This window comes from Maylandia zebra, linkage group LG22, assembly GCF_041146795.1.
Source record: "Maylandia zebra isolate NMK-2024a linkage group LG22, Mzebra_GT3a, whole genome shotgun sequence".
NCBI classification, from domain to species: domain Eukaryota; kingdom Metazoa; phylum Chordata; class Actinopteri; order Cichliformes; family Cichlidae; genus Maylandia; species Maylandia zebra.
In genome coordinates, this window is record NC_135187.1 from 34193083 (window position 1) to 34218512 (window position 25430).

Below are 25430 nucleotides of genomic sequence, written 5' to 3' on the forward strand. Positions count from 1 at the left end.
ATAGCGCTGTGAAAATCTGTTTGTTTCCAAAGTTTTAAAACTAGTGCTTGAAACGAGGATTCAAACACCCCAAAAATGAGCTCCGGCGGAGTACGGCGTGAGCAGTACCTGCTCTCCATTGGTGTCACCCGTATTCTGGATGAGCTCTATGGTAAAGCTTAGTAAGCTAATAAGTATAATAGAATATTTAAGCAAACAAATACACCTTAGACTGGCCTTTTATTACTTTAAAGTGAGGAAGATTTCATGAGTGTGAACATTTCAGGTGAAATATGTCAAACTTTAGAAACTTCAATTTTGGGCAATTTTGGTTTGAAAAATGCTAAAAAAAACCCCACTCAATTTAACGCACGCGCCATGGAAACGACGTCAGTCATTAGAACCTGCGGGAGGCTGACGTCTGACGTCAGTGCGGTCATCCTGGAGTCCTGTTTTTGTATGTGGAGGGTTTGAGTTTACATGTTTTAGCAACTGGCCCTGAATTAGACGATAAAGTTAATAAATTACGAATCTGTATAGAAGCATGATGGAGCTGTGAGAGTTCACAGAGGCACTCGTTGCGTTTATAAAGCTGGGAAATTTTGAGGGAGGTTAGGGAGTCCTCGGAGATGTGGCCAAAATTTGATCTTGCACGCATTATGTGCAAAATCAGTTATAGCTACTGATGCTGAATTAAGTATATCATATTTATGTGAGTGCATTGTATATTGCCGTGTCTGTACAGGTGTCCAGATGTATGTTATGTGCTCGGTGAGAAATTGAAACTGTGTGCATGCAATAAGCAGGTTGGAGGTTTCTCACCTGACTTTAGCTGTTTTATTTCCAACAGACTGATGCTTAAATAAAATAAGAATAAGTGCTGAACATGAATTCATTATTAAACATCACTGAAACTCTATGCAGCCTTACTGACAATGTGTCCATAATTCACAAATATTATGGATGACATTCATTTATCATGAAATGTTGTTCACAGTCACCAAGAACACACAAAGTTATTCTTTACTATGAGCTGTACATTTTTAATTTACATGCAGCTAAAATGTGAATTTGCAAATGAATTCTATCAGCAGGACATTTTTACTGTTTAAACATGCTAACAAGCAGAGTTTGGTGCTGTGATCTTTGGTTTATGTGGCTGCCGTCAGCAGCAGTTATGCAATTTGAGACAATTTTATGGTTCAAGTTACAATGAATAAGTGAAATACTTTATTGTTAATATATGTGTGTGATGTAATGTATGTTGTTGGCTGGAAATACATTTACAAGGGTTACAGAATGTTTCCGGGGTGGAACCAATGTTTAGTCTGTTGTTTGGGGTGACAATATTTTCAGTTACACGCCACACTCGGTAGAGCGCAGCATGCTTTTCGTCTCTCTCTGGTGGTGGTAGAAACATGTAGACGTATGCAACGGAGTGTTCGACTATGGGAAAGAGTGACACTACAAGAAGCGTTTCATTTAACCCCTGCAAGTTAATGCGGCCAATGAGTTCTCACGGCATCGTTACGGCATCTCTGGTGGCATCGTTGGTGGCGCCCGTGTGCAATAAATGCCAGTAAATCAAGAACGCCTTGTGTTCGTTTTTCAACTTGGAGGGAGTTACAGTGAGAACTCAGTCTGCTCGGCATGAGGCGAGGAGACGAGTAGCGGTGTCGTCATCCACTGAGCAAGAAGAAATTCATCGCACGCTAGCATCAGACAGATAAGACTATGCATACGCCAGTTAACCTAAGCAGCAAACAGTTGAAGTTTACATGGACGATCCTTTAAGTGATGCATTTAAAACAAGTTAAATGTTAAGAAGTGGGTCAACTTTGACGACTGTTTAACGGAACACTGTAAGAACTGAAAGTAATCTGTGCTCTGCATATCTCCTTTCTAAGTTCATGGTTCTGTCTAATAAGATTTTTTATAGGTGAAGTCATTTTACCTATTCGTGTTATTTGGATGCTAGAAGTGTTGTAGAATTAAGTGCTGCGTCGTATGTGTTGTTGGTTTAGGAACAAAGTTCACCATATTTATACGACTCAAGATGGTATTCATTCAGATATTTTATTAAGGTTTAAGGTGTTGTAAAATCTTGAAGGTATTATCCATTCTTGATGTTTTGGACAAGTTCACCTAAAGACAAGGTTAAGCTTGTAGCTATTAATATTTCAGGCAATTGAGCTGGTCTGTTGTTAAACCGCATGTCTGTTAAAGGTATAGCTAGAATTTATTTTGTGCCAAGTAATAAGTAAACATCGCAGAATGGATCAAACAACTGAATATGAAACTAAGAACGGCGACTTACTTGAGGATAGTAGTGCCACAAATGTACAGCAGTCATGTGAAGAAGAGCCACGAAGAAGTCAAAGACCTCGAAAGCTTACTGAAAAGGCTCAGCAACTGCATGATGATAAGTCAAAAAAACTTCAGCATCGTTTCACTACAACTTATGATAAATGGAAAGCAAACGCCAAGCAAGCTAAGAAAATGATAAAGGGAGCCCCCTCTGTTGAGGTTGTGAAGGATTTGATGTGTAAGTTAAGTTGTGCATCAGCAGATGTGAAACACGCATATGAAGATTTGCGCAAATGTGCTTCCCCAGACAGTGAGATCCGTCGTAGGGCAGACACCTGTGACGCGGTATCCAAAATAATCTTGGACAATGCAACCACTTACCTTCAGAATAAAGATAACGAAGACGTTCAGATAGAGGATTTAGTCTGGCCTGAGTCTAGTTCAGTGTTTTCATCTTCAGCTTCTCAAGGCACAAGTAAGGGCTCTCAAAGAAGTCTAAGCTCTGCAAGCAGTTCCAGCATAAAGTCACAAAAGTCAAGCCTTTCCTCCATTAAGAGACAAGAGGCCGTAGCAGAGCTAGCTGCTACACAAGCTGCACTAAAGGTCCTGCAAGAGATAGAATGTGAGCAACAAGAACTTGAAAGTCTTGAAGAAGAAAATCGAAAGAAGATTGCATTACAAGAGGAAGAAAATGTGGCAAGAAAGAAAGCACTGGAAGAGAAACGCAGACAAATAGAGCGCTTACAGACTGTTAAGGAGCTAAGTGCGGCGAAGGCACGACTCCAAGTTTATGAACAAGACATAAGCTCGGATGAGGAAATAACAGAGTTACTTCATAACCACGCAGCTCAACAACATAGATCTCCAGGAGTTGTAAGGAGTCCACGTGAGCATCCCGTGATACACCAAGCAGATAGTATCACAGTCCTCGCTGAAGCAATAGCAGAGTCTATTAATGTAAGCCGTCTCCCAACACCTGAACCATCTATCTTCATGGGTGATCCACTAAGGTATAGCGATTGGAAGATGTCATTTCAAACCCTGATAGGCAGGAAAAACATTCCAGTAGGGGAAAGAGTCTATTACCTTCGTAAATATGTTGGCGGACCTGCAAAAAAGGCCATTGAAAGCTACTTCCTATTAGGAACGGATACAGCTTACAACTCAGCATGGGACATCCTGGAAGAAAGGTTTGGAAGTTCATTTGTGATAGCTAAAGCTTTCAAGGATAAGCTTGCCGCATGGCCCAAAATCGGACCCAAAGACAGTGTTGAGCTGAGGGATTTTTCAGACTTCCTTAGAGGCTGCCAGGCTGCAATGTCCCAGATTAAGGGTCTGGAAGTATTGAACGACTGTGATGAAAATCAAAAACTTCTAACAAAACTGCCAGATTGGCTGGTGGCCAGTTGGAACAGGAAGGTGACCGAGGTAGAAGAAACTTGTAATGTGTTTCCTACTTTCAGTCAGTTCGTGGAATTCATCACAAAGGAAGCAAAAATAGCTTGCAACCCAGTGACTTCTCTTCATGCCCTGAAGTTTAATGATGGTGAAAAGGTAAAGATAACAAAGGCACGAAACATTGGTGCAAAGGTGCTTGCGAGCAACTCTGAAGAGAATGCAGAACGTAAGAAATGCACTTTTTGTGAAAGATGCAATCATGGCATACAGACATGCTGGAAGTTCAGGGAAAGACCAGTTGAGGAACGCGTTAAGTTTGTTCAGACAAGGAAGTTGTGCTTTGGATGTTTACAACCAGGACATCTCTCAAGGACCTGCAAAAGAAGGAGTCTTTGTGAGACATGTAAGGAAAAACACCCAACATGTTTACATGAAGACCGTGAAAGAGCAACCAGAAGAGAGAAAGGCAGTGATGAGCATGGGGAGAGTGTAAAAAACTCAAAATATGCTAAGTCAACGGAAGGAACAGAGAGCAAACATACTCCTGAACCATCAAATGAAGCCACGTCAAACAGAGTAGTGCAAGGTATGGACAGCATGTACTCCTCTACGGTTGTCCCAGTTTGGCTATCTACATCAAGTAACCCAGAGAATGAAATTCTTGTGTATGCACTACTTGACAACCAAAGCGATACCACATTCATTATGCAAGATAAGGCAGAAGCTCTGGAAATGAAAGGGGAGGCTGTGCAGTTAAAACTCTCCACACTTTCATCCAGAAATACAATCATCCCGAGTCAAAGGTTAGTTGGACTGCAGGTGAGAGGTTTCTATTCATCAAAGAAGATTTCTCTCCCTGTAACCTATTCAAGAGAGTTCATCCCTGCCAATCTAAGTCACATTCCTACACCAAGAACGGCAAGAGCTTGGACACACCTAGAGCATCTTGCAGAGGAGATCGCTCCATTGATTGAGTGCGATGTAGGGCTTCTCATAGGATACAACTGTCCACAGGCTTTGCTACCCCGAGAGGTCGTCCCAGGTAAAGACAATGAGCCATTTGCTCAAAGGACAGATCTTGGATGGAGCATAGTCGGTTGTGTTAGCCCATGTGTCGACTATGGTGATGCTATAGGAAGCAGTCACAAGATTGTCATGAAGTCAGTGAAACCTCACCTCCAGACATCTAAGAAGCTCACAAACGAAGTGAAATATATATGTCGAACCCAAGTCAAGGAGTTCATTTCACCGCCAGATGTGCTGAGGATGCTTGAGTCTGACTTCAGTGAGAGAAGAGTAGAGGATGCTAATCTATCTCAGGAAGACTTGCGTTTCCTAACCATCATGGAAGAAGGAATCAAAATCAAGGCGGATGGTCACTGTGAAATGCCGCTCCCCTTCAAGAAAGATCGACCAAATCTCCCAGACAATAAGACGTGTGCAGTCCATAGGCTTCGATGTTTGAAAGGAAGATTTGAAAAGAACAAACAATATCAAAGGGACTACACGACCTTTATGAGTGAAATCATAACAAATGGGGATGCAGAAAAGGTCCCAAGAGGAGAAATTAACAACAGTCCTGTGTGGTACATTCCTCATCACGGGGTGTATCACCCACACAAGCCAGGAAAAATACGGGTTGTATTCGACTGCTCAGCAAGATTTGAAGGCGTGTCACTAAATGATCACCTTCTTACCGGACCAGAATTAACGAACAGCCTGATAGGTGTTCTCTGTCGCTTTCGCAAGGGACAAGTTGCCATAATGTGCGATATCGAGCGTATGTTCCATCAGTTTCACGTCAAAGCAGAGGACCAGGACTACTTGAGATTTCTCTGGTGGGACGATGGAAACTTCCAGGCTCAACCATCAGTCTATCGCATGCGAGTGCATCTATTTGGAGCTGCCTCTTCCCCTGGTTGTGCAAACTTTGGGTTGAAACATGTTGCTGCCCAAGGACATGGTCACTACAGTGAAACGACCATTCAGTTCATTGAACGAAACTTTTACGTGGACGATGGGCTCACAAGTGTCGCAACCAAGGATGAAGCCATTAAGTTAGTAAAGGAAGCAAGGCAACTCTGCAGTGCTGGCAAACTGCGAATTCACAAATTCATTTCTAACGATCATGAGGTACTTGCATCCATTCCAGAGAGTGAACGTGCAGATTCAGTACGAAACCGCAACTTGGTTCTTGGTGAGTCCCAAATTGAGAGAGCTCTGGGAATCAAATGGTGCATTGTTGCAGACCAGTTCCATTTCAGAGTGATTGTGGATGAACGCCCACTTTCCAGAAGAGGAGTCTTATCAACTGTGGCATCCATCTATGACCCTCTCGGCTTTGTGGCACCATTTGTTCTGGTTGGAAAGCAAATACTCCAACAGATGTGTCAAGACAAGGTTGGATGGGATGAACCACTGTCAGAAGAGCTCAAACCACGGTGGGAGTCTTGGCTATTGGATTTAAGGAACCTGGCTGACATCAAAATTCAGCGCTGTTATCTCCCAGAAGGTTTTGAGAAGGTCGAAAGATATGAACTGCATCATTTCTCAGATGCGAGTGTTAAAGGGTACGGTGAATGTTCTTACTTGAGAGCAATCAGTGTTTCAAACCAAGTCCACTGCTCTCTAGTTATTGGCAAAGCCAGGGTGACTCCTACAAAGGTCACCACAGTACCCAGGCTTGAGCTATCAGCAGCAGTTATCGCCGTGCGAACGAGTGACCTGCTTAAAGGGGAGTTGGAAGTTCAAGCCAAAGAATTCTTTTGGACAGATTCGAAGGTTGTTCTTGGATACATCAACAACGAGGCTAGAAGGTTTCACATATTTGTGGCAAATCGCATTCAGCGTATCCAAGAAGGTTCCGATCCAGACCAATGGAGATATGTGACTTCTGAGAACAATCCCGCTGACCATGCATCACGGGGTCTGACAGCAAAGGGACTAATTACTTCCAGCTGGTTCACCGGTCCAGATTTTCTCTGGCAGGATAAACTTCCTGCTGATGACATTAAGGTGGGAGAGTTGGGAGCTGAAGATCCAGAACTTCGTAAGACTTTTGTCCATAAGACACTGACCACAGAAGATTCGTTGCTCAATCATTTCTCAAGATTCTCAAACTGGACAAGGCTAGTTAAAGCAATTGCACGACTCAAGCGATACGTCAAAGAGCTGAAAGGTCTGACGTACAGAACAAACGAAGTCACCAGTCTTGAGGAGAGGAAAGAGGCAGAGCTTTTCATCATAGCTACTGTCCAAAACGAACTGTTTTCTGAAGAAATCAAAGATCTGAAATCGAAGCAGACAACAACAAGAGATCGTGCAAATAGGTTGCACAAACTGAATCCTTTTTTGGATAAAAGGGGTGTGTTAAGAGTGGGAGGTCGGCTGGAGCATGCAGATTTACACCCACACATCAAACATCCAATGATCTTGCCAAACAAAACCCACATATCAAAGTTACTGATTGAACACTTCCATCAAAGGGTTCATCACCAGGGACGTGGGATGACGATGAATGAGCTGCGATCAAATGGCATTTGGCTATTGGGATGTAGTCACGCAGTGTCTTCCTACATCTACAAGTGTGTCAAATGTAGGAAATTCAGAAGGAATGCTGAGGTACAAAGAATGGCAGATTTACCGCGTGAGAGAGTTGAAGCATCGCCCCCTTTTTCCTATTGTGGAATGGACTGTTTCGGCCCGTTTTACGTTAAGGAGGGAAGAAGGGAACTTAAACGCTATGGTCTGCTATTCACATGTCTGTGCTCTCGTGCTGTGCATATAGAGCTTCTCGACGACATGACCAGTGATGCCTTCATTAATGCTCTTCGAACCTTTATCGCCATACGAGGAAGTGTTCGACAACTTCGGTCCGATCAGGGTACCAACTTTGTTGGAGCAAGACGGGAGTTCTTGGTATCTGTAAGGAAAATGGACCAAGAAAGCCTAAGACAACTAGGTTGTGAGTTTGTCATGAACCCGGCATCTGCCAGCCATATGGGTGGGGCCTGGGAAAGGCAGATTAGGACGATTAGAAGTGTTTTGACATCCATTCTGGATCATTCATCCAGAAGACTTGACACTTCATCCTTGCGTACCTACCTTTATGAAGTCATGGCGATCATAAATAGTAGGCCCTTAACAACTCACCTGTTGAACGATCCCACTGGTCCACAGCCTCTTACGCCGAATCACATCCTGACTATGAAGTCTTCAGTGGTTTTACCACCACCTGGTGAGTTTGTGAAGGAAGACCTTTATCTTCGCAAGAAATGGCGCAAGGTGCAATACCTGGCTAATGAATTCTGGACCAGATGGAAAGGGGAATACTTGCTGAATCTTCAGCAGAGAGGAAAATGGTACAAGGCACGGAGAAATGCTAAGATCAACGACATTGTGGTGCTGATGGACAATAGTCTACCCAGAAATGAGTGGAAGTTGGCCAAGGTAACCAAGGTGTACCCTAGTGAGGATGGAATCATTAGGAAACTCGAGCTGCTAATCAGTGATGCGACATTGGATGACCAAGGAAAAAGAGTTAACAAGCCAGTGTATCTTGAAAGACCTATCCACAAAACAGTTACCCTACTTGAAGCTGAATAGTTCAGAATTCTTGTCTCTGTGATCTATGTGACTAAGGGACTGTATACACTTGCCTTTACAACGAGGTTCAGTTGAAAAATCATTAATGATTTGGTGGGAGTGTGGCTGCCGTCAGCAGCAGTTATGCAATTTGAGACAATTTTATGGTTCAAGTTACAATGAATAAGTGAAATACTTTATTGTTAATATATGTGTGTGATGTAATGTATGTTGTTGGCTGGAAATACATTTACAAGGGTTACAGAATGTTTCCGGGGTGGAACCAATGTTTAGTCTGTTGTTTGGGGTGACAATATTTTCAGTTACACGCCACACTCGGTAGAGCGCAGCATGCTTTTCGTCTCTCTCTGGTGGTGGTAGAAACATGTAGACGTATGCAACGGAGTGTTCGACTATGGGAAAGAGTGACACTACAAGAAGCGTTTCATTTAACCCCTGCAAGTTAATGCGGCCAATGAGTTCTCACGGCATCGTTACGGCATCTCTGGTGGCATCGTTGGTGGCGCCCGTGTGCAATAAATGCCAGTAAATCAAGAACGCCTTGTGTTCGTTTTTCAACTTGGAGGGAGTTACAGTTTAAAACATGAAATTTAGTCATTTACAGTGCAAAACCATTTTTCTCACCTTCTACCAATCTTAAGGCTTTCATAAAGAGTGAGTTCTGCTGCGGGCCTCTCATTGCCTGTGTGTAGAAATAACATATGATGATATAAAGCCATGTTTTGACATTTAAATCCGTAATTTGTCTCATTATGTCACGATTAACACAGATGATCTTTTTGTTTTCTCGTAGCTGAGCTGGTGAGTCCTGTCAGCGTATGCCAGATGTTCATCTCTAACCTGAGGAACCGTCCTTTGAGCCCCAGCCATGTGGACTCTATGAAAAATCTGGTCCTCTCGTTAAACCATAACCTGGTTACGGGGACGAAGGCGTTTCTGTTGAAAACAGTTTCCTTATATTGCCTTCAGGGGATTCTTTAACAAACTGCTGCTGACGACACCTTTCACCCATGTGCCAGAGAGCCAGTTGGAGAACACCACTCCATCTCCTCCTACCAACTCACCAGCTGGTTTAATGGTGCCGCCTGCAGGGTCCCACCTCCATTCACGGTTCCTCACACCTCTGCTTCCAGAGAAGGCAGATCTTTCTGTCCTGAAGGCAGATCAGAGGAACTGCGTCTGCACCCTGGATGTCGACGGCGACACCATCACCAGAGTCATTTCCACTGTGTATTGCACAGAGGAAAGGGAAATGACAAATCGATGGAGAGTTACAGACTACACCTCTGATGGCAGAGTAATCATGTCGGTGCTCTGCCAGTTTCTGAAGAGGTTTACACAGGGTGCAAAGAGGAAGCCTGCAGAGGAGGAGAGCAGCAGCAGCAGCCCCACTCCACCAAGGAAACGTCTCCGGCTGTGATCAGCAATGAAACCTTTCCTGGACATATGGCATATGGATGTTACATATGGATGTTACATATGGATGTTACATATGGATGTTACATATGGATGTTTCCTCGTGCTTTGGAGCAAACTTTCTAACTCCTCATGTCTGCGCTGTGTCTGGAAAGGCTGGAAACATCTCTCCATCTTACACAGAGACCATCATGATGCGGCTAGTCTGAGGAGTTATTTCTGTACATATGTATATAGTTTTTTTTATTATTGAGATACACAGGTCAGCGTTTTCAGTGCGTCTTGCACTTTTCTTTATTTCTTGGTGCTGGCCTGTGTGTTTGATATGACTGCAAGGACTACAAGACTGACTTTATTATGTAATCTGCGTAAAATGAACCAATAATCCATGAAGACAGTGCAAAGTGTAAATTATCGTCTGCTGCATCTCAGACATTGGCGAGAATGAACAATGTGGTAAGTAAAAAGTAATGTTCTGTCTCTAAAATGATGTCCCAAAATACTAGAAAACATCTAGTCCAGCCTAGAAGTAATAAATGCATGAAGTAGTTTTTCAGCGTCACTCTGAGACAGGATATTTCTTATTTCAGAGATATTACACAAAGATTGGAATTGGAAGAAATCAGTTCTAGATATTTGTTTAATATGTGCATTGAAGGACATGTCCTGGTCAATAATGACTCCAGGGTTCCTCACAGTGTTACTGGAGGCCAAGGTAATGCCATCCAGAGTAAGAATCTGCTTAGATGCCATATTTCCAAGATTTTCAGGGCCGAGTACAATAACCTCAGTTTTATCTGAATTAAGAAGCAGAAAATTAGAGGCCATCCAGGTCTTTATGTCTTTAAGACATTCCTGCAGTTTAACTAATTGGTGTGTGTTATCTGGCTTCATGGATAAATAAAGTTGGGTGTCCTCTGCATAGCAGTGAAAATGTATGCTATGCCTTCTGATGATACTGCACTTAAATTGTAAACAGAATTGGTCCTAGCACATCCATAATTAACCTTAGATAAATATGATACAAACCACTGCAGAAATCAATACCTACAGGATGCTCTAATTGCTTTAATAAAATATTATGGTCAAAAGTATTGAACGTTGCACTGAGGCCATGAGAAGATGATGTGTAACCTTCACTAAAGCTGTTTCTGTGCTGTGAGCTCTGAAATCTGACTGAAACTGTTCAAATAAGCCATTCCTCTGAAAATTATCTGTTAGCTTTTTAAAAATTATTTTTTCAAGAATTTTTGAGATAAAAGGAAGGTTGGCGATTCGCCTCTAACTAGGTAGGACAGCAGGGTCAAGAGATGGCTTTTAAATCAGTGTTTGGGTTTTTTTGTGTGTCTATGTACAGAACAGAAGTCTGAACAGACCAACGACCTGCCAGAGAAATCCTCCTCCAAGCGCTCTGCCTCTCCATCTGTGGAGCTGCTGCTCAACGCTGGCCGGCTGCAGCTTGACGGTCTTCCTCCGGGGGCCGGAGCTGCAGGCCCTGGGCTACGAGTGGCCCAGGTACGACTATTGGACCGCAGAACCAGCAGCAGGCCTAACAGCCGACCTGGGACTCCAAATTCCAACACTTCATCCACCCCAACCCCCTCAGAGGAGCCGAACGATGGAGAGGAGGAGGCAGCAGAGCCTGAGGATGAAGTTCAGAGTTCTACAGTTTCTGCTCCAACCTTGCGACTCCTCAAGAGACTCTTTCAGCTCCTAATAGCGGCTGCTATGGAGAGAAACCCCACTCAGTTTCAGTTGGATTCAGGATGTCATCGCTCTCCAGTGCAGTATCATGCGACACCTATCCATCAAACAGAAGCCCTCATCAACAGAGTGGCACTTTGAGCAGAAAGCAAATACACAATCAAGTGGAACATCAGAGGACATGAAAACTCAGGCCTCATTAGAAAGGACTTCTTCCCCTGACCCCTGCTCTAAAGCTTGCAGTACACCCAGTGACTCCCAGGGGGCCTCTCTTTCCAAGGACAGCCCATCAGGGCTAGTTCTTTGCAAATGCACCGTGACACCATGTCAGAACTGTAGGAAATCTAATGGACCTCTGGAATTGGTTCAGCCTCCCAGAGCCAATGGACCTGTAGACTGTAACAGTGCGTCAGATTCCTGCAGACAGGCTGAGCTACAGAACAGACTGAAGGCTGGGAAGACGCCATCAGCTTCTGCCTCTGGACTGGTGAACCACATAGGAACAGAAACGGTTAAGAAGGAACCCGAGAGCACTGTAAATGCATGTGCCCAACAGAACTGCCCCACTGCCCCCATGATATGGCCCCACATTGGCCAACAGAACCACAGGAGCCAGACAGAGCCCCAGGAGGAGTGTGTGAGCACCGATGAAAAGCCCTCCTCAATCACCAGCAGTTCCTTCACAGATGCACCATCTAGAGGCAGCCAGGAGCACGACACAGTAGTTTGCATCAGCACCTACTCCAGGTACACATCAGAAATGTCAAAGCTGCAGTCTTAATGTATCACTTTATACAGCTAATAGTAATAATAATGATAATAATAATAATTTACTCTAATAATACTTTAAAGTGTAAGAGATAATGTACAGTAGCTATAGTGATTACGAGGGCCCCACCCTGGAGCCAGGCCTGGGGAAGAGCTCAAGGAAGTCTAACCAGAGACTGTGTTTTAGCCCATGCAGTCTGGCTGTGTACAGGCTAAAGAGATGACATAGGCCCACCCCCCATGTGCTCACCACTTGGAGGAGGTGTTGTGGGGGTTTTATGCAGTGTGTGTCGGTTGGCAGCCTTTATGTACATGGGATGATCATTTTGTTTTGGTATTGAGAATTGCATAATTCTATTGTATTAGTACTGACTAGTAAATTTCTGGGATACAATAGTATTACAGTGCAATATTAGTGACACAGCACGAGTTAAATCTAAGCACAAAAACAGCCTTTAGTGTTTTCTCTGGAAATTTAAGTACAAGTAAAAACATAACACTGTAGTTTAACAGTAATTAAAGTAAACTAAACTTGTAATTCTAAAGTCATCATACAGGCTTGTTCTTTCTGCCTGTAGTACTAGCCAGGGCTGCAACTATTCATCGAGTAATTTGATTACAAGAAATACTCCTGCTGTTTCATTTAATGCATGACTCTTTAGAGCTTGTCACGTAGAGCTTGTTAACTTAACACTGATGTCAGATCAGTTTCTTTCACCAGCAGATGCAAATTATCAGAGTGGATGGTGTTTGGTCAGTGAATTATTTATTTAGTTTACTAAGAGTAAGACAAAAAACAGCATTTTTATTTGGTACAGACTGCTCAGGTGGGAAGCTGACTTGGTATCTGACATCTCTTTACGTTTACTTGCCACAGACTGGACAGAGCAGTGTCAGGTGACAACATACATGTCTGTCTCAAAGGGGACAGTAAATCATGGGCGGACTATTGACAGATTTTACAAACCAAAATAACTGACATGGGCAAGACCGTATCGATCGGAGGTTCTGAGTTTTGATTCATTTTCGATGTGATAGGAGAGAGGTCCAGATAAACGACTGGCATTAACTGGGAAAAAAGTGGACATTGGTGTGGTCAGAAATTACTTCTGATAACAGTGCTTCTGTCAGTTTGCTGTAACTCTTCATGCAGTAGACACAGCAGTAAGATGTGCTGTTGATTTTTATTGGGATCCTTGACTCCCAAAAACCCAAACACATGATAGTTAAAGGAGATGAAATAATGTTGCAACAAGTTCTCGTGACTCTTTGAAGTGTGTTAAATGAAGTCTTTTTGTAGAATTTTTGCAAGTGTATCACTTTGTGCATCAACCGGTTGGAGTGACTTTTTAGACACTGAAACACTTACACAGCTGGGCCGTCATATTCAATGTCAGTTTGTCTCTTTTTTCCTCTCCTGTCCCTCAGACATAAAGGCTGCTCCTGCACTGACGGACTCACTGCTGCCCAACACACTGCCCTCCATCACCAACCTGTCCAGCTGCATGAAGGATGGAAAAGAGGAGGATGGGGGTGAGTTTGTCACTCTGTGGCCACATGTGACAGTTTAAGAGCCTTCGTATTGCTGTGTTCTGCTATGAAGCACACAAAGATGTAATTAGCTTTTAGCGGTTGTGTGTGTTTGTGTGTGTGCATGGATCGAGCTGGACAAACTGGATACAGAGATCATCAAGCTCTTGGCCTATCAGAGGATCCAGCAGCTCTTTGCTCCCAAAGTGCCCAGCACCCACCCTCCCCCCACCACCAGCACTACCCCAAAAACCTCAGCACCCCACCCAAACAGTAAGACACCTTTGCACTACAGTTTAGTCTGTTTACTTGTCAAGAAGTCAGTTTTTCTGCTGTTTGATTGCTGTTTTGTTCTAATTATTAAAACCTACACTCCCCTCCTTCCAGGTCAGAAAAAGGTGCAAGCCAGAGCGGTCTTTTACCCTCTGACAGGAAGAGGAGCAGCTGTCAGCATGTGCTATAGGACGTTACACATAGGATCAGGTAGGACATTCAGTCGCTGTGACTTTGACCCTGCTGCATTCTGTGCCCTGGCTCTGAGCCACTCTTAGGCTTCACCTTTGATGGGGAAAGGTTCACATAGGAGAACAGTATTAAAGCTGCTCTCACGTAGTTTTTTGAAATTATACCAGTTCACCAAACTCCAGTCAATCATGTTTGATTTAGGTTATATTCTTGCCTTGTGACTAAAGTTTAATAAGACCGAAGTAGAACATAGGTAGGGCCCCATCATACCTGCTGTGTGGTGCCTGGCAAATGTCACCGTACAGCAAAGTTGATGTTACATGTTGTAAGCTGTCATCGCTGCTGGTCATGCACTTCTCCATTTTTATAATCTGGTGTGTTGTTGCATTGCTGCTGCAGCTGGGTTAAAGTCTGTTTTTAATGGCATCCTAACATCATATCAGTACAGAAGTTTAGAGGTTCACAGGTTTCATAGAGGAAGATGTTGAAACTTGGCAAAAACTTTAAAATTCCTCGGCTTCCAACTTTGACTTCTTCTCCTTCTATATCATCGCTGATTTGGAGGACGGGCAACACCTATTGTTCAGAAGAATACTGCAGCACGTACATGCACCGTAACAGCTAGCATGAATGGATATAGCTGTGTGATGGTCTTACTGGTGACACACAAAGCTGCCAACACAGCAGGTGTACCACGGCCCCTGGTTTGGTGTCTAATCACTCCTACAGATATAAAAATGGGAAGTGAAGCAGAAGCAGTGTGTGGAAAAACTAACAACACCCCATCATTCATCAGCTTGCAGAACCACCAGACAGATTTGCTGACGTGCTTGGAGTCATTGCACTGCCTGATCCTTGGTGACTGTTTTTGGACTTTAACTCCTGGGAATATTTTGCAGCTGTCTTGCATGTTTTCCACTTGAATAGTGAATAATCTTTCTCATGGTAGAATTATGAGCGTGTTTGGGACTGGCTTCATGCAACTTCAGATACTGACATGCAGCACTCATTTATTCTTTAAGACATCTTTCCTCTTTGGCATTATGTCGACACACACCAGAATGCTTCTGAGTTTATAGAGGTGGTCACTCGTGCTGATAATCAGTTAATCAGTTGTGTTTGATCAGCAGTATGTACCTGCTACTTGCCATCTTTATTTCTATGGAAGCAACAAGGGTTTGCTTAGTGCTTCATCCACTAATTCTGCATTTTGGCTTAGTTTTGTCAAATACATGACAGTGTAATGTCATATTTTATAGTTCATCTGAGGTTATATATCAAGATTTAATTTCAAGACCTGCTAAAAACAAGATGATTTTTATTTTGTCCTAATATGTAAACCTTGACAGAAGGTATCCTTTTAACCATGACTGTACTTCTGTACAACAGGCAGCAGTACACGACAGAGTATAATATAATAATATACTGAGCCTGTACTAGCTCCCAGTCTCTGCATCATTAGTCAGGTTGAGTGATAGTTGTCTGTGAAAGTAAGTTCTTAGACCTGTGAGGGTCACAACAGGACCATGTGGAATAAAAACTACTGAACAAAAACACAATATGTCACATTGGAGTGCAGGTCATTAAAATACATTTTGACACGTCAATATTGCAGAAAAAAATCCATGTTGCAAATCTGTATTCTTTGTGTTGTGGGAAAGGGTGTGTAAGTCTTTAACTGTTTCTTTAAGGCTCTGACAAACTATGGTCACTGCAACTACGTATCGGGGAAACATGCCTGTATTTTCTATGATGAGGTGAGGCCTTTAAACTACATCACTCTGCAGAGCACTCCTGTGGTTGTTAGTGACCAAGATGTAAATTGTGTGTGTGTGTGTGTGTGTGTGTGTGTGTGTGTGTGTGTGTGTGTGTGTGTGTGTGTGTGTGTGTTTGTCGTCCTTCAGAACACCAAGCATTATGAGCTTCTGAACTATAGCGAGCATGGCACCACAGTGGATAATGTCCTGTACTCGTGCGATTTCTCTGAGAAGACCTCACCATGTCCACCCGGTGGCCTGGTAGCCAAAGTCCAAGGAATCATTCGTAAGTACATCTCCGTCATCTGTTTGGATTGGCTTGAAGGAACCCAGGTCTGTGTGCCCAGTTTGACTTGGACTGCTGATGAGGTCGTCACTCATAGATTTTGTATAAACCTTTTATGAATATCCATCCATCTTCTTCCACTTAGCCACTCATCTGTATGTGTTCTGGTTAAAATAGTTAAAATTTTATTTGTGAAGAAATCATAACGTCATTGCTTCTGTAAATTAAAGGAATACTTTAATTTATACTCTAATACTGAATAGAAGTGTAGCCCCCCATGTGCTTAATGTCAGTGTCCTGTTTGTTACGCTGACACTGCTCCTGCAGTATTGGTCAGCTTTTAGTGTTCTTCATCCAAATTGTGGTTAAGGTCACATTTGTCATTCTTAATGGGTACATGTAATTAGTTTATGCAGTGCAGTGAACCAATGACAAGAAAACTTATCACCTTCTTGCTGTAATTCATACCTTACAGTAGCCTATGAGATGTGCTGAGCTATGTGTGCTTATTTTTAAGTGAATAATATTAGCTTAATATAAAACTAAAATAAATAAGTGAACATCATCATTAGCTGTCTTCAGTCAGCCCATGTTCTTGGACTGCAGCTGCTGGCTCTTGTTCTGCTCTGAGTCCCAGTGAGCTCATTGTATTCTCATTGTTGGAGAACTGCACACGAACCAGTTCTCCGTCTGTTGTAGGTTCTGGTTAGAGTGCCAGCTTGAAGTGCAGGGAAAAAACAAACCATGAGTATGGTGTTGGAGTTCATCTCCATCCATAATGGCGATCTAGCCAGCGAGCCTGCTGGTAGAGAAAACACCAAATGGGAAAGAACGGGCTGGCTTGTTATTATCAGTTGCAATTTCAAAGTAAAAGTAAGGATGTAGTAAACGTACAGTACAGTGGTAAACTTGGTGCATGTGGCATTGTAGCAATGAGAAAGGTAAATAAATAAAGTGCTAAAATGAGCAGTCAGATATACTTGTTCTGTGGCAGACCACGTTATGTAAAATCTGAATGTTGCTGTATCACATAAAGCTTCCAGTCTTAATCTGTTATTAAAGATCATTTGGACAGATGTTTGATTAGTAAAGAGCTGCAGTGTGAAACAGCATTAAATCAAATTTCTCTGAAAGTGTTTATAGATGATGAGTGTAAAACATGTTGGCCAGAGTTCAGCTTTCCACATGATTTTAGTCTCATTTTCAAAACAAAGTGTTCATTTTTATTTTGTGGATAAAATGTAATCAGTGAAATCTTTTTATGGTTGCATTGTCTCCACATTAATGGAGTTTACTGTGACACTAGTCTGTACAGACGTCTTTCTCAGACCTGCTGCATTTCTTCTTTGCGTAGGTCGCAGTAAGAAACGGGAAGAGGACGAGGGAGCCAACTCCATGGTGGGGTTGTTGCCAGTAGGAGGAGTGATGAGTAGCCAACGTCAGGGTGGTGCTGAGCCGTCTTGTAGCTGCAAAGCGAGTAGCTCCAGTCTAATTGGAGGCAACGGGGCGGGCTGGGAGGGCCCTGCTCCACCATGGCAGCTACATCAAACTGGGCTGCCTCCAATTTGTCTTTAGCATCACTGAGTTTGCCAGTAAGCAGCCCAAAGAGGAGCAGGCCACTACACCTGCTGCCAGTTGCACAAGCACCAACACCAGCAGCAGCAGTGTCATCAGCACCACCCTCACCACCACCGCTAACACCTCCACACCACCACCACCCAGCACTGCCACAACGAGCAGCTTTTCCAACCAGGATGAGGCTGACTCTGAGACTGTACCTACTGCGTTCTAACTCTGTTCCATAATCCGCACAGGAAGCCCCGCCCTCCCTCTTATTTTGCCCCTTCTGTGTCACGATGAAGGGAAAGCTGCACAGCTGGTTGGTCAACAGGGAAAAGTTATTTTTTTGTTGTTGTTTTAATGGTTTATATCTTTGCATGAACTTTGAAGTATTATTGACAATCTCTTTTTTTCTTTTTTCTTTTAAATGACTGACGTAACCGTCAGGACCGTTAGGACTTTGAGCAAACATTACTTCCTTGGGCTCAATCTTTGTTTTTGCCAGTATATTAGTTATGTATGGTGTAACCTTTTTGTCAGTCAGCCCATTTAGCACAAACATTTTTTTTTTCTTTGTAGTATTCAATTCCATACATTCTAATTTCTTTTGCTGCTTTTGCACCACAGGTAGCTATATCTGTATGAACACATACATGCTTATACACTATAACATGTATATATAATGCAAATACATTTTAATTCAGTGCCTCTCGATTGGAGAAACATTGGATTTCATGTAGATTTGCCATTTTTTGGTTTTTAACTGTACAGCTCATTGAATTTGTGATACTGTGTAGAGTACCAGACGTTTTGTGATAAAACTTGTTCTTAGTTGTAGTCCATCTGTAAATACCGTATAGTTTTAGCACTCATTTTAACATCTTGTGCTGCTGTATATATAAGCACTCTTTATCTGTAGCTGCTTGTCTGTTCAAACCTGTAAATACAGAAAGATTTTCTAAGAACAAACTCAGTGTTTATGCCTGTCATTTTCAGCCTTGTTTTAGGTCCACTTTGAGCTCTTGTTTGGTTTTCACTTTCTGAGACAGCAAGTTCAGCACTGATATGGGTGGATCTACAGGGGTGGCATTGGGTGGGCATGTGCCACCCTAAAATAATCTTTGCCACACCCTAGTTGTTTGCATATGACATGTTGTTTATTAAAATAAGCTAGCATTAACACTTTGAGCCTAGCTGCAATGAACGTTGAATATAAATTCTAAAAAATGAATATATTGCATAGCGTTACCCTCCCTCCCCTATTAGAAAATGGTTCAGCCCTGCTTTATTTCTTGTTGTCGGTAGCAACCAATGCCTATGATTGGGCAGAGCACATTTATCAATGAGGTCGACGCGGACCTGGTCATCATACTGTCATTCAGAATGCTGGTGGGCTCGGCTTGTTTCGGGACAAAAGAAAAATAAGTAAAAATGGACAAAGTGATGGCGTGCTCCATGAAAAGCAGACCGTGGGTTGGAACAGAAATAAACAGAGATGTGTTTTGTTTTAATTTCTGTACCTCATGGTTGTTTAATTCAAAAATACAGGAAGCAGCAACAGATGCAAATACAGTTATTAAGGTGTCACACATTAGGGCTTTCACAAAGTTGGTGCATTAACTGTTTAGGCCATTTTCAGAGGCTCGAAAATAACTGGACACCCTGATATGATTTTAAATAAAATGATCATTTTTACATCTTTGATGAAAATCTTTGGCAGTCTGTGACTGACTGAGGTGTAGATGCTCGGTCGGACCTTTACTGCAGCAACTGTTCGTTTGTTTGTTGGTCTCTCTGCCTTCAGTTTTGTCTTTGGTACAGTTATGTGCAAAGTAATAGCAGTGTGTTTAAAACAACAGAGGAAAAGTTCCATGTTCTTAATAGCATTTATTTCCATATATACAAAGGCACTGGGAGCCGTGCATATTCAATCCCAAATGAAAACATGAACAATTTTTTCATATTTTTTTCTTTACTGAAAATGAAGAAAAAGAATATTAGGGTGTTCACAAAATCAGCAGTATCTGCATTTTCATTTACAAACGGGAATATTTACAGTATAAACTGAAAATGAAATGTGGATTTTGCTTTTCTTTTAACCTGTTAAACCCCAAAGGGTTTTCTGAGCTTCCTGCTCGAAAATGAAATGCCCAAAATTAATTCAGTATTTCTCTGCAATTACAAACTCTGTGTATACAATCTTGGTATACACAGAGTGTCAAAAATAAAGCTAATGTGACACACTAATGTGTGATCCCATCAGAAGTAGTACTTGTTAAAAAATAAAAGAGAGATTTGTCACCGAAGTGAACTATGTGTAAGAGATATTTGCACCCCCCGGCCTCCGGGTGGCGCATTGCTCAGTGAGACAGCATAGCGAGGTCATAGGTCCTCCTCTCCAATATGGCAGAAGCGAGGCAAAGAGAAACTTCACCAGTCCAGGGCCTGCTGCTGCGTAGGGACCAGCTGTGACCGGGACAATATCTGAGTCCCACCTTGACACAGAGACTGAATCATGTGACAACACAAAAGTGCACCAAGCTAAACTCAAGAGACAGAAATCCAAGAAGAGCAAAAATGAGCCACTAAAAACCGCTGTAAGCAACAGAGAGCCAATAGTAAGACTAATAGGAAAAAAAGCAACAACAAAATGCCTTCTTAATGGGTTAACTGTGGCCGCTCTTGTAGATACAGGGGCTCAGGTTAGCTTGATAGACCGAGCTTGGAAAAATAAATACATTCCAGATGTCAATGTTCGTCCGATAGCAGAGCTCATAGAGTTAACTGACTATGGGAAAGTGCCAAAGATTTATGCAGTTAATGGGGAAAAGTTCTTGTTGATGCTGACACATTGTCCCGTCTGCCCCTTAACATTGACATGTATGCGGGTGAGTGCACTGAAGAGTTACCACCTGAGGTGGTCCAAGCAGCCTGGGGTGAGGCTAGAGCAGCTCGAGAAAGTGATGTTGCATGGATTGCTGCCCTAACTCTCGCTGAAAATGCAGGAGCCACATCCAGTTTTTCCTGCAATTGACCAAGATGAGCTAGCTCAAGCACAGTCTTAACAAATGACATCAGAAACACAGTGACTAAAACAACGAGGAAAATGTTGCAGGAGTGGAACAAATTACATTTCAAAAACGGACTGATGTATAGACAGACAGGTGAAAGGCAACAACTAATCCTCCCTGCCAAGTACAAAGAGACGGTGTTAAAGCACCTGCATGACAACATGGGACATATCGGCACAGAGAGAGTACTGGCACTGGTGAGAGAGAGGTTCTACTGGCCGTACATGAAACAGGACATAGAAAGCTATGTTACCAGGAAGTGCCGATGTATCATTAGCAAGAAACCAACAACCCAAGTATGTGCTCCAATGGGCACCATCACATCCACCTCGCCTATGGACCTGGTCTGCATCGACTATGTCCACCTGGAGCCCAGCCGGGGGGGATATGAATACATTCTTGTCGTTGTGGACCACTTCACCAGGTTTGCCCAGGCGTACCCCACCAAAAACAAGTCTGGGAAGACAGCAGCTGAGCGAATCTTTGGAGAGTTGATTCCGCGCTTTGGGTACCCAGCACGACTCCATCACGAGTCACGACAGCGCGAGTTTGAAAATGAACTTTTCAAGACACTGAGGGAGAAATCAGGTACTGGACACTCGAGAACATTCCCATATCATCCTCAAGGTAATCCTGCCGAGAGGTTTAACAGGACGCTTTTAAATGTCTACAATATTTGGGTGAACAGTAGACTGATGGCTGCGACAGCCAATTGGAATTTCCGCAAACAGAAATGAGTGTTTTCTAAAACTATACTTTATTAGGATCAAAAACAAAAAAACAACAACATCAACAGTGTTTTTCCTGTTTCCTGTTGCATTTGGTTTGGAACTGAGCACAGCATTTTGTTGTATTATTTATGCATTACATTTCATGCAGGTGTTATAAATAGTTTAAAAGTTGATGATCATTGCGCCACTCATTCAGTACCAAACCATTTTATTTTCAAGATTAAAGCTTTTTAATCATGATCATTATTTTTATACATGCGACACATTATGGTGGAGGGAAATTACATGGCTTAAACTATAAACATTCTTGTTGTTAGGCAACAACACCAACCAAGCTATTTTTCTGCTAAATTCAAACTTGAATTGTCATATAGACAAGAACCACTTTTTACTGTCAGCTTATGATTCAAGGAGATAAAGGCATACCACACCCTCCAAGATCTTTTCAAAGCAGTATTGACTGCAGAGAACCCCTATTGATGAACAAATGACACTGCAAGAGTTTCTAAGACCACCTGGGCTAATGTAGACATGCATCCCTGGGACTTAACACAGAGAGGAAGTAGTATATGAATTGATATAGTAAGTATACCAGCTCATATACTACAACAAGTTAATGGTAAACTAGTACCTGGACATACAGCGGGTAAAATAAGTATCGAACCCGTCACCAATTTCAAAGGTGCTATTGACATGAAATTCTTACAAGATGTTGTTAACAACCCATCCAATCCATACATGCAAAGAAATCAAACTATAGTTGTTCATAAATTAGTGTGATAATGTGAAAACACATCGTTTTTCAAGTTTTGAACACATGAAAAAAGGGAGGTGCAGCTGTTTTTAAGCATATATCACTGGCACGATTCATATAACTGAAGTAAGGATGAATGGAAAAATGTGCCAAGACATTCTTGATAAAATTCTGCAGCCATTTACCAGGATGATAAAGATAAAATAAGGGTGAAAGTTTAAGAAAGACAATGATCCCAAACACACAGTCAAGGAAACTCTCAATTGGTTTCAGAGAAAGAAATAAAGCTGCTAGAATGCCCAGACCTGAATCTGAATCCAAATCTATGGAAAGAAGCTGAGAGTTCATAGATGGGGCCCAAGGAACCTTTGGAATTTGAAGACTGTTTGTATGGAAGAATGAGCCAAAATCACACTTGAGCAATGCAAGTTTCTCCAGACAGGAGGTGTCTTGAAACTGTCATCACCAACAAAGGCTAAGGCTGTCACCTTCTAGGTAAGGTGTTCCACATGTCCTACCAGGAGGTAGGGCTGTGCGATATGAGGAGAATCTAATATCGCAATATTTTTTGGCTACATCACCATACACTATATATCGCAATATGTTTAAATAACCTCAGAAAACAAATGTTATTTGTGAGCATATAGTGCCTAAAATCGCACTGGTTTACTACTCAAATCGACCGTTCCATGTATATTACAAAAAATCTGAATGAATAGAAATGTTTTATTTTAGCCATTTTTTTTAACCATCAGTTGCACAAAGAGGTTTCTCACAAACAACAATACTGTCACAGTATGTCTCTCTCTGTGGTCAAGACTAGAAATTAAAAGGGTGCTCTTTTGTGCTTCCAACATATAAAAAAATTGATGACCTCAAACCTTTTTTTTTGTGGTGTGTGGAGAGACGCTGACATGTGGAGTTTAAAACAGTCTTAATTTTGCAGTGGAATAAACTCCTGGTACTGCTACCTTTAGTGGCCTTAGTTTTATGGCATGTTTTGCAAAATTACCGCATTCTGCTCACACAGAAAACTAAAACAGGCTTCAGCTTATAACAATAAAAAAAACAAATTCTTTCAAAAGGGTAGTTGGAAAATCCAGCACTGAAAGCAGAAATTCAGTGCGACTAAAGTAAATACACCAAGCATCACAGACGTATTAGTTAAAAAACCTGTAATCAGTGAATCTAAGATAAAAACACCAATAAAACCCAGAGTATAAATGGGGTTGTTGCCAAATCTGAGCTTCTGGGAGAGCACAGACAGTAAGATCTGACAGTGTTCTGACAGTAAACTTACAGAACAGAAGTATGAGGATTTTAAGGGGTTGTCTTATACCTAGTACACTTCGGCAAAAGGTATAACATGGTCTTTATAAGACAGCTAACATTTATAGATCCTACCATGAATTCCCGTGGATAGTCCAAATCAGCTGGTAAAACAATAGGACACACACTCTTCCACACAGCCTAAGCAAGCTGTGGAATTATTCCACAGAATTATATTCTGTGATTATATAATTCCAGCTGTGGATTTATATTTCAAAGCTAACCTCTGAGCACCAACAGGATCTGAGGAGCTGGACATGGGGCCAATGGATACAGCTGCCACCATGAATTTGAACCAGAGAGCCGGGGCAGCTATATGCCACGATAATACTGAAGCAGCTGTTTGCTATGCCCCTAGTAAGACAAATACATTCTAGGTCTGACAATTTATTTAGACTGCAAACTATGTATACTACACATGCTAATACCAGTGCCTCGACACTAACAAAAACTGGCTTGGCGAAATGAAGCATCCCTATAAACTAATGACACAGGGTCTTTATGCATTTAGCCACTTAGTAAACCACATTCAGTTATCCTTCTTTTGTCTTTGGAAGCATTCCCAAGCAACTACCGGGGCTAATAAGACCAGTCGAAAACCGTTATAATCACACAGGGCAAAAGCTTGTGTGGCGGTAGTGACAAAGCTACATACAGTAAACAATCGTGGTTCTAGTAACGCAGTAACGCAGCGTTCCTACGGGAAAGTAACGGTAATCTAATTACCGTTTTTGCAATACTAATCCCTTACTTTACTCATTACTTGAAAAAGGTAATCGGATTACTCATTACTGCCCATCTCTGCTCATAGTGTTAGAAGAATAGAGTTAAAACCCAACAGCTGGAGATACATTTGTCATGTTTCAATAAAGCATTGTGTTTTATAGCTAGCAGCTATAGTTACGAACCGAGGAGCTGAACGCTGACAGTCTCCTTGTGTATACACTTCGTGGTGCTCTGAAGCTCTCTGCAAAAAACAGTCAAAACACAAACAGACTAGATTTGCGGAACTGTGTTGTGTCATTGAAAGCCAATCAGATCACGGATACGTTCTCGTCAAACCAATCAAACAACAGCAAAGGCGGACACAACGATTACGTCGCATTACAAATAAAGCTTTTACAACTTAATAGTCATTGTTAACCTCCAAGTGTCTTTAATTTACATCATAATAAGAGACTTGAAGTGTCTGTAGTTAAGCAATCAAAATACTTAGGGCTAGTGATAGTCTAGTGAAAAGTAATGCTTCGTGAAACACTAAATAATTTGAAGCAGCTGTGCACGAATTGTATTGAGGTTTCAGAAACAAGCTTTGCACAATTCTAAACAAAGCTGCACATTAGACCAGACTATCAGTGATTATGATCCACACGCTTAGAGAAATCCCCGTTTGTTTATTGTGATAACAACATAGGTTTTGTGGCTTTAATTGTTTCTTACTTTGTATATATCATGTCAATATGGAGATGTGATTTTATTTATTATTGTTATATTTAATATACTTGTAAAAAAATTATTATTTTATTTATTTATTATTATTATTATTATTAACAGGAAGAATAATAATATTAGGAAGAACATTTATTATATTTTTTAAAATATGGTTTGAAAAAGAATCCTTCCCTCTCACAATTAGCAACTAACAGTACATCACTGTTATACACAGTGGCTTGCAAAAGTATTCGGCCCCCTTGAACTTTTCCACATTTTGTCACATTACAGCCACAAACATGAATCAATGTTATTGGACTGCCACGTGAAAGACCAACA

General features: G+C 41.9%; 1 protein-coding gene across 3 annotated transcripts; it reads left to right on the forward strand.

Annotated features, from left to right (window-relative positions):
- Positions 1-1139: 1139 nt before the first annotated feature.
- On the forward strand, positions 1140-18735 carry LOC106675805 (uncharacterized). Of its 3 annotated transcripts, none has more exons than XR_013095199.1 (8): positions 1140-1841; positions 9083-10161; positions 11063-12156; positions 13606-13980; positions 14095-14190; positions 15864-15929; positions 16077-16215; positions 17570-18735. XR_013095199.1 is itself a non-coding variant. In XM_076879243.1 (8 exons), the coding sequence occupies exon 1, from the start codon at positions 2254-2256 to the stop codon at positions 8287-8289; it is 6036 nt and encodes a 2011-aa protein (XP_076735358.1). In that variant the 5' UTR covers positions 1140-2253; the 3' UTR covers positions 8290-8943; positions 9083-10161; positions 11063-12156; positions 13606-13980; positions 14095-14190; positions 15864-15929; positions 16077-16215; positions 17570-18735. The 3 variants fall into 3 exon arrangements, 2 of the variants coding, with proteins under 2 accessions (XP_076735358.1, XP_076735359.1); XM_076879243.1 differs by having other exon boundaries at positions 1140-8943; XM_076879244.1 differs by lacking the exon at positions 15864-15929 and having other exon boundaries at positions 1140-8943.
- The last annotated feature ends 6695 nt before the right edge of the window (positions 18736-25430 follow it).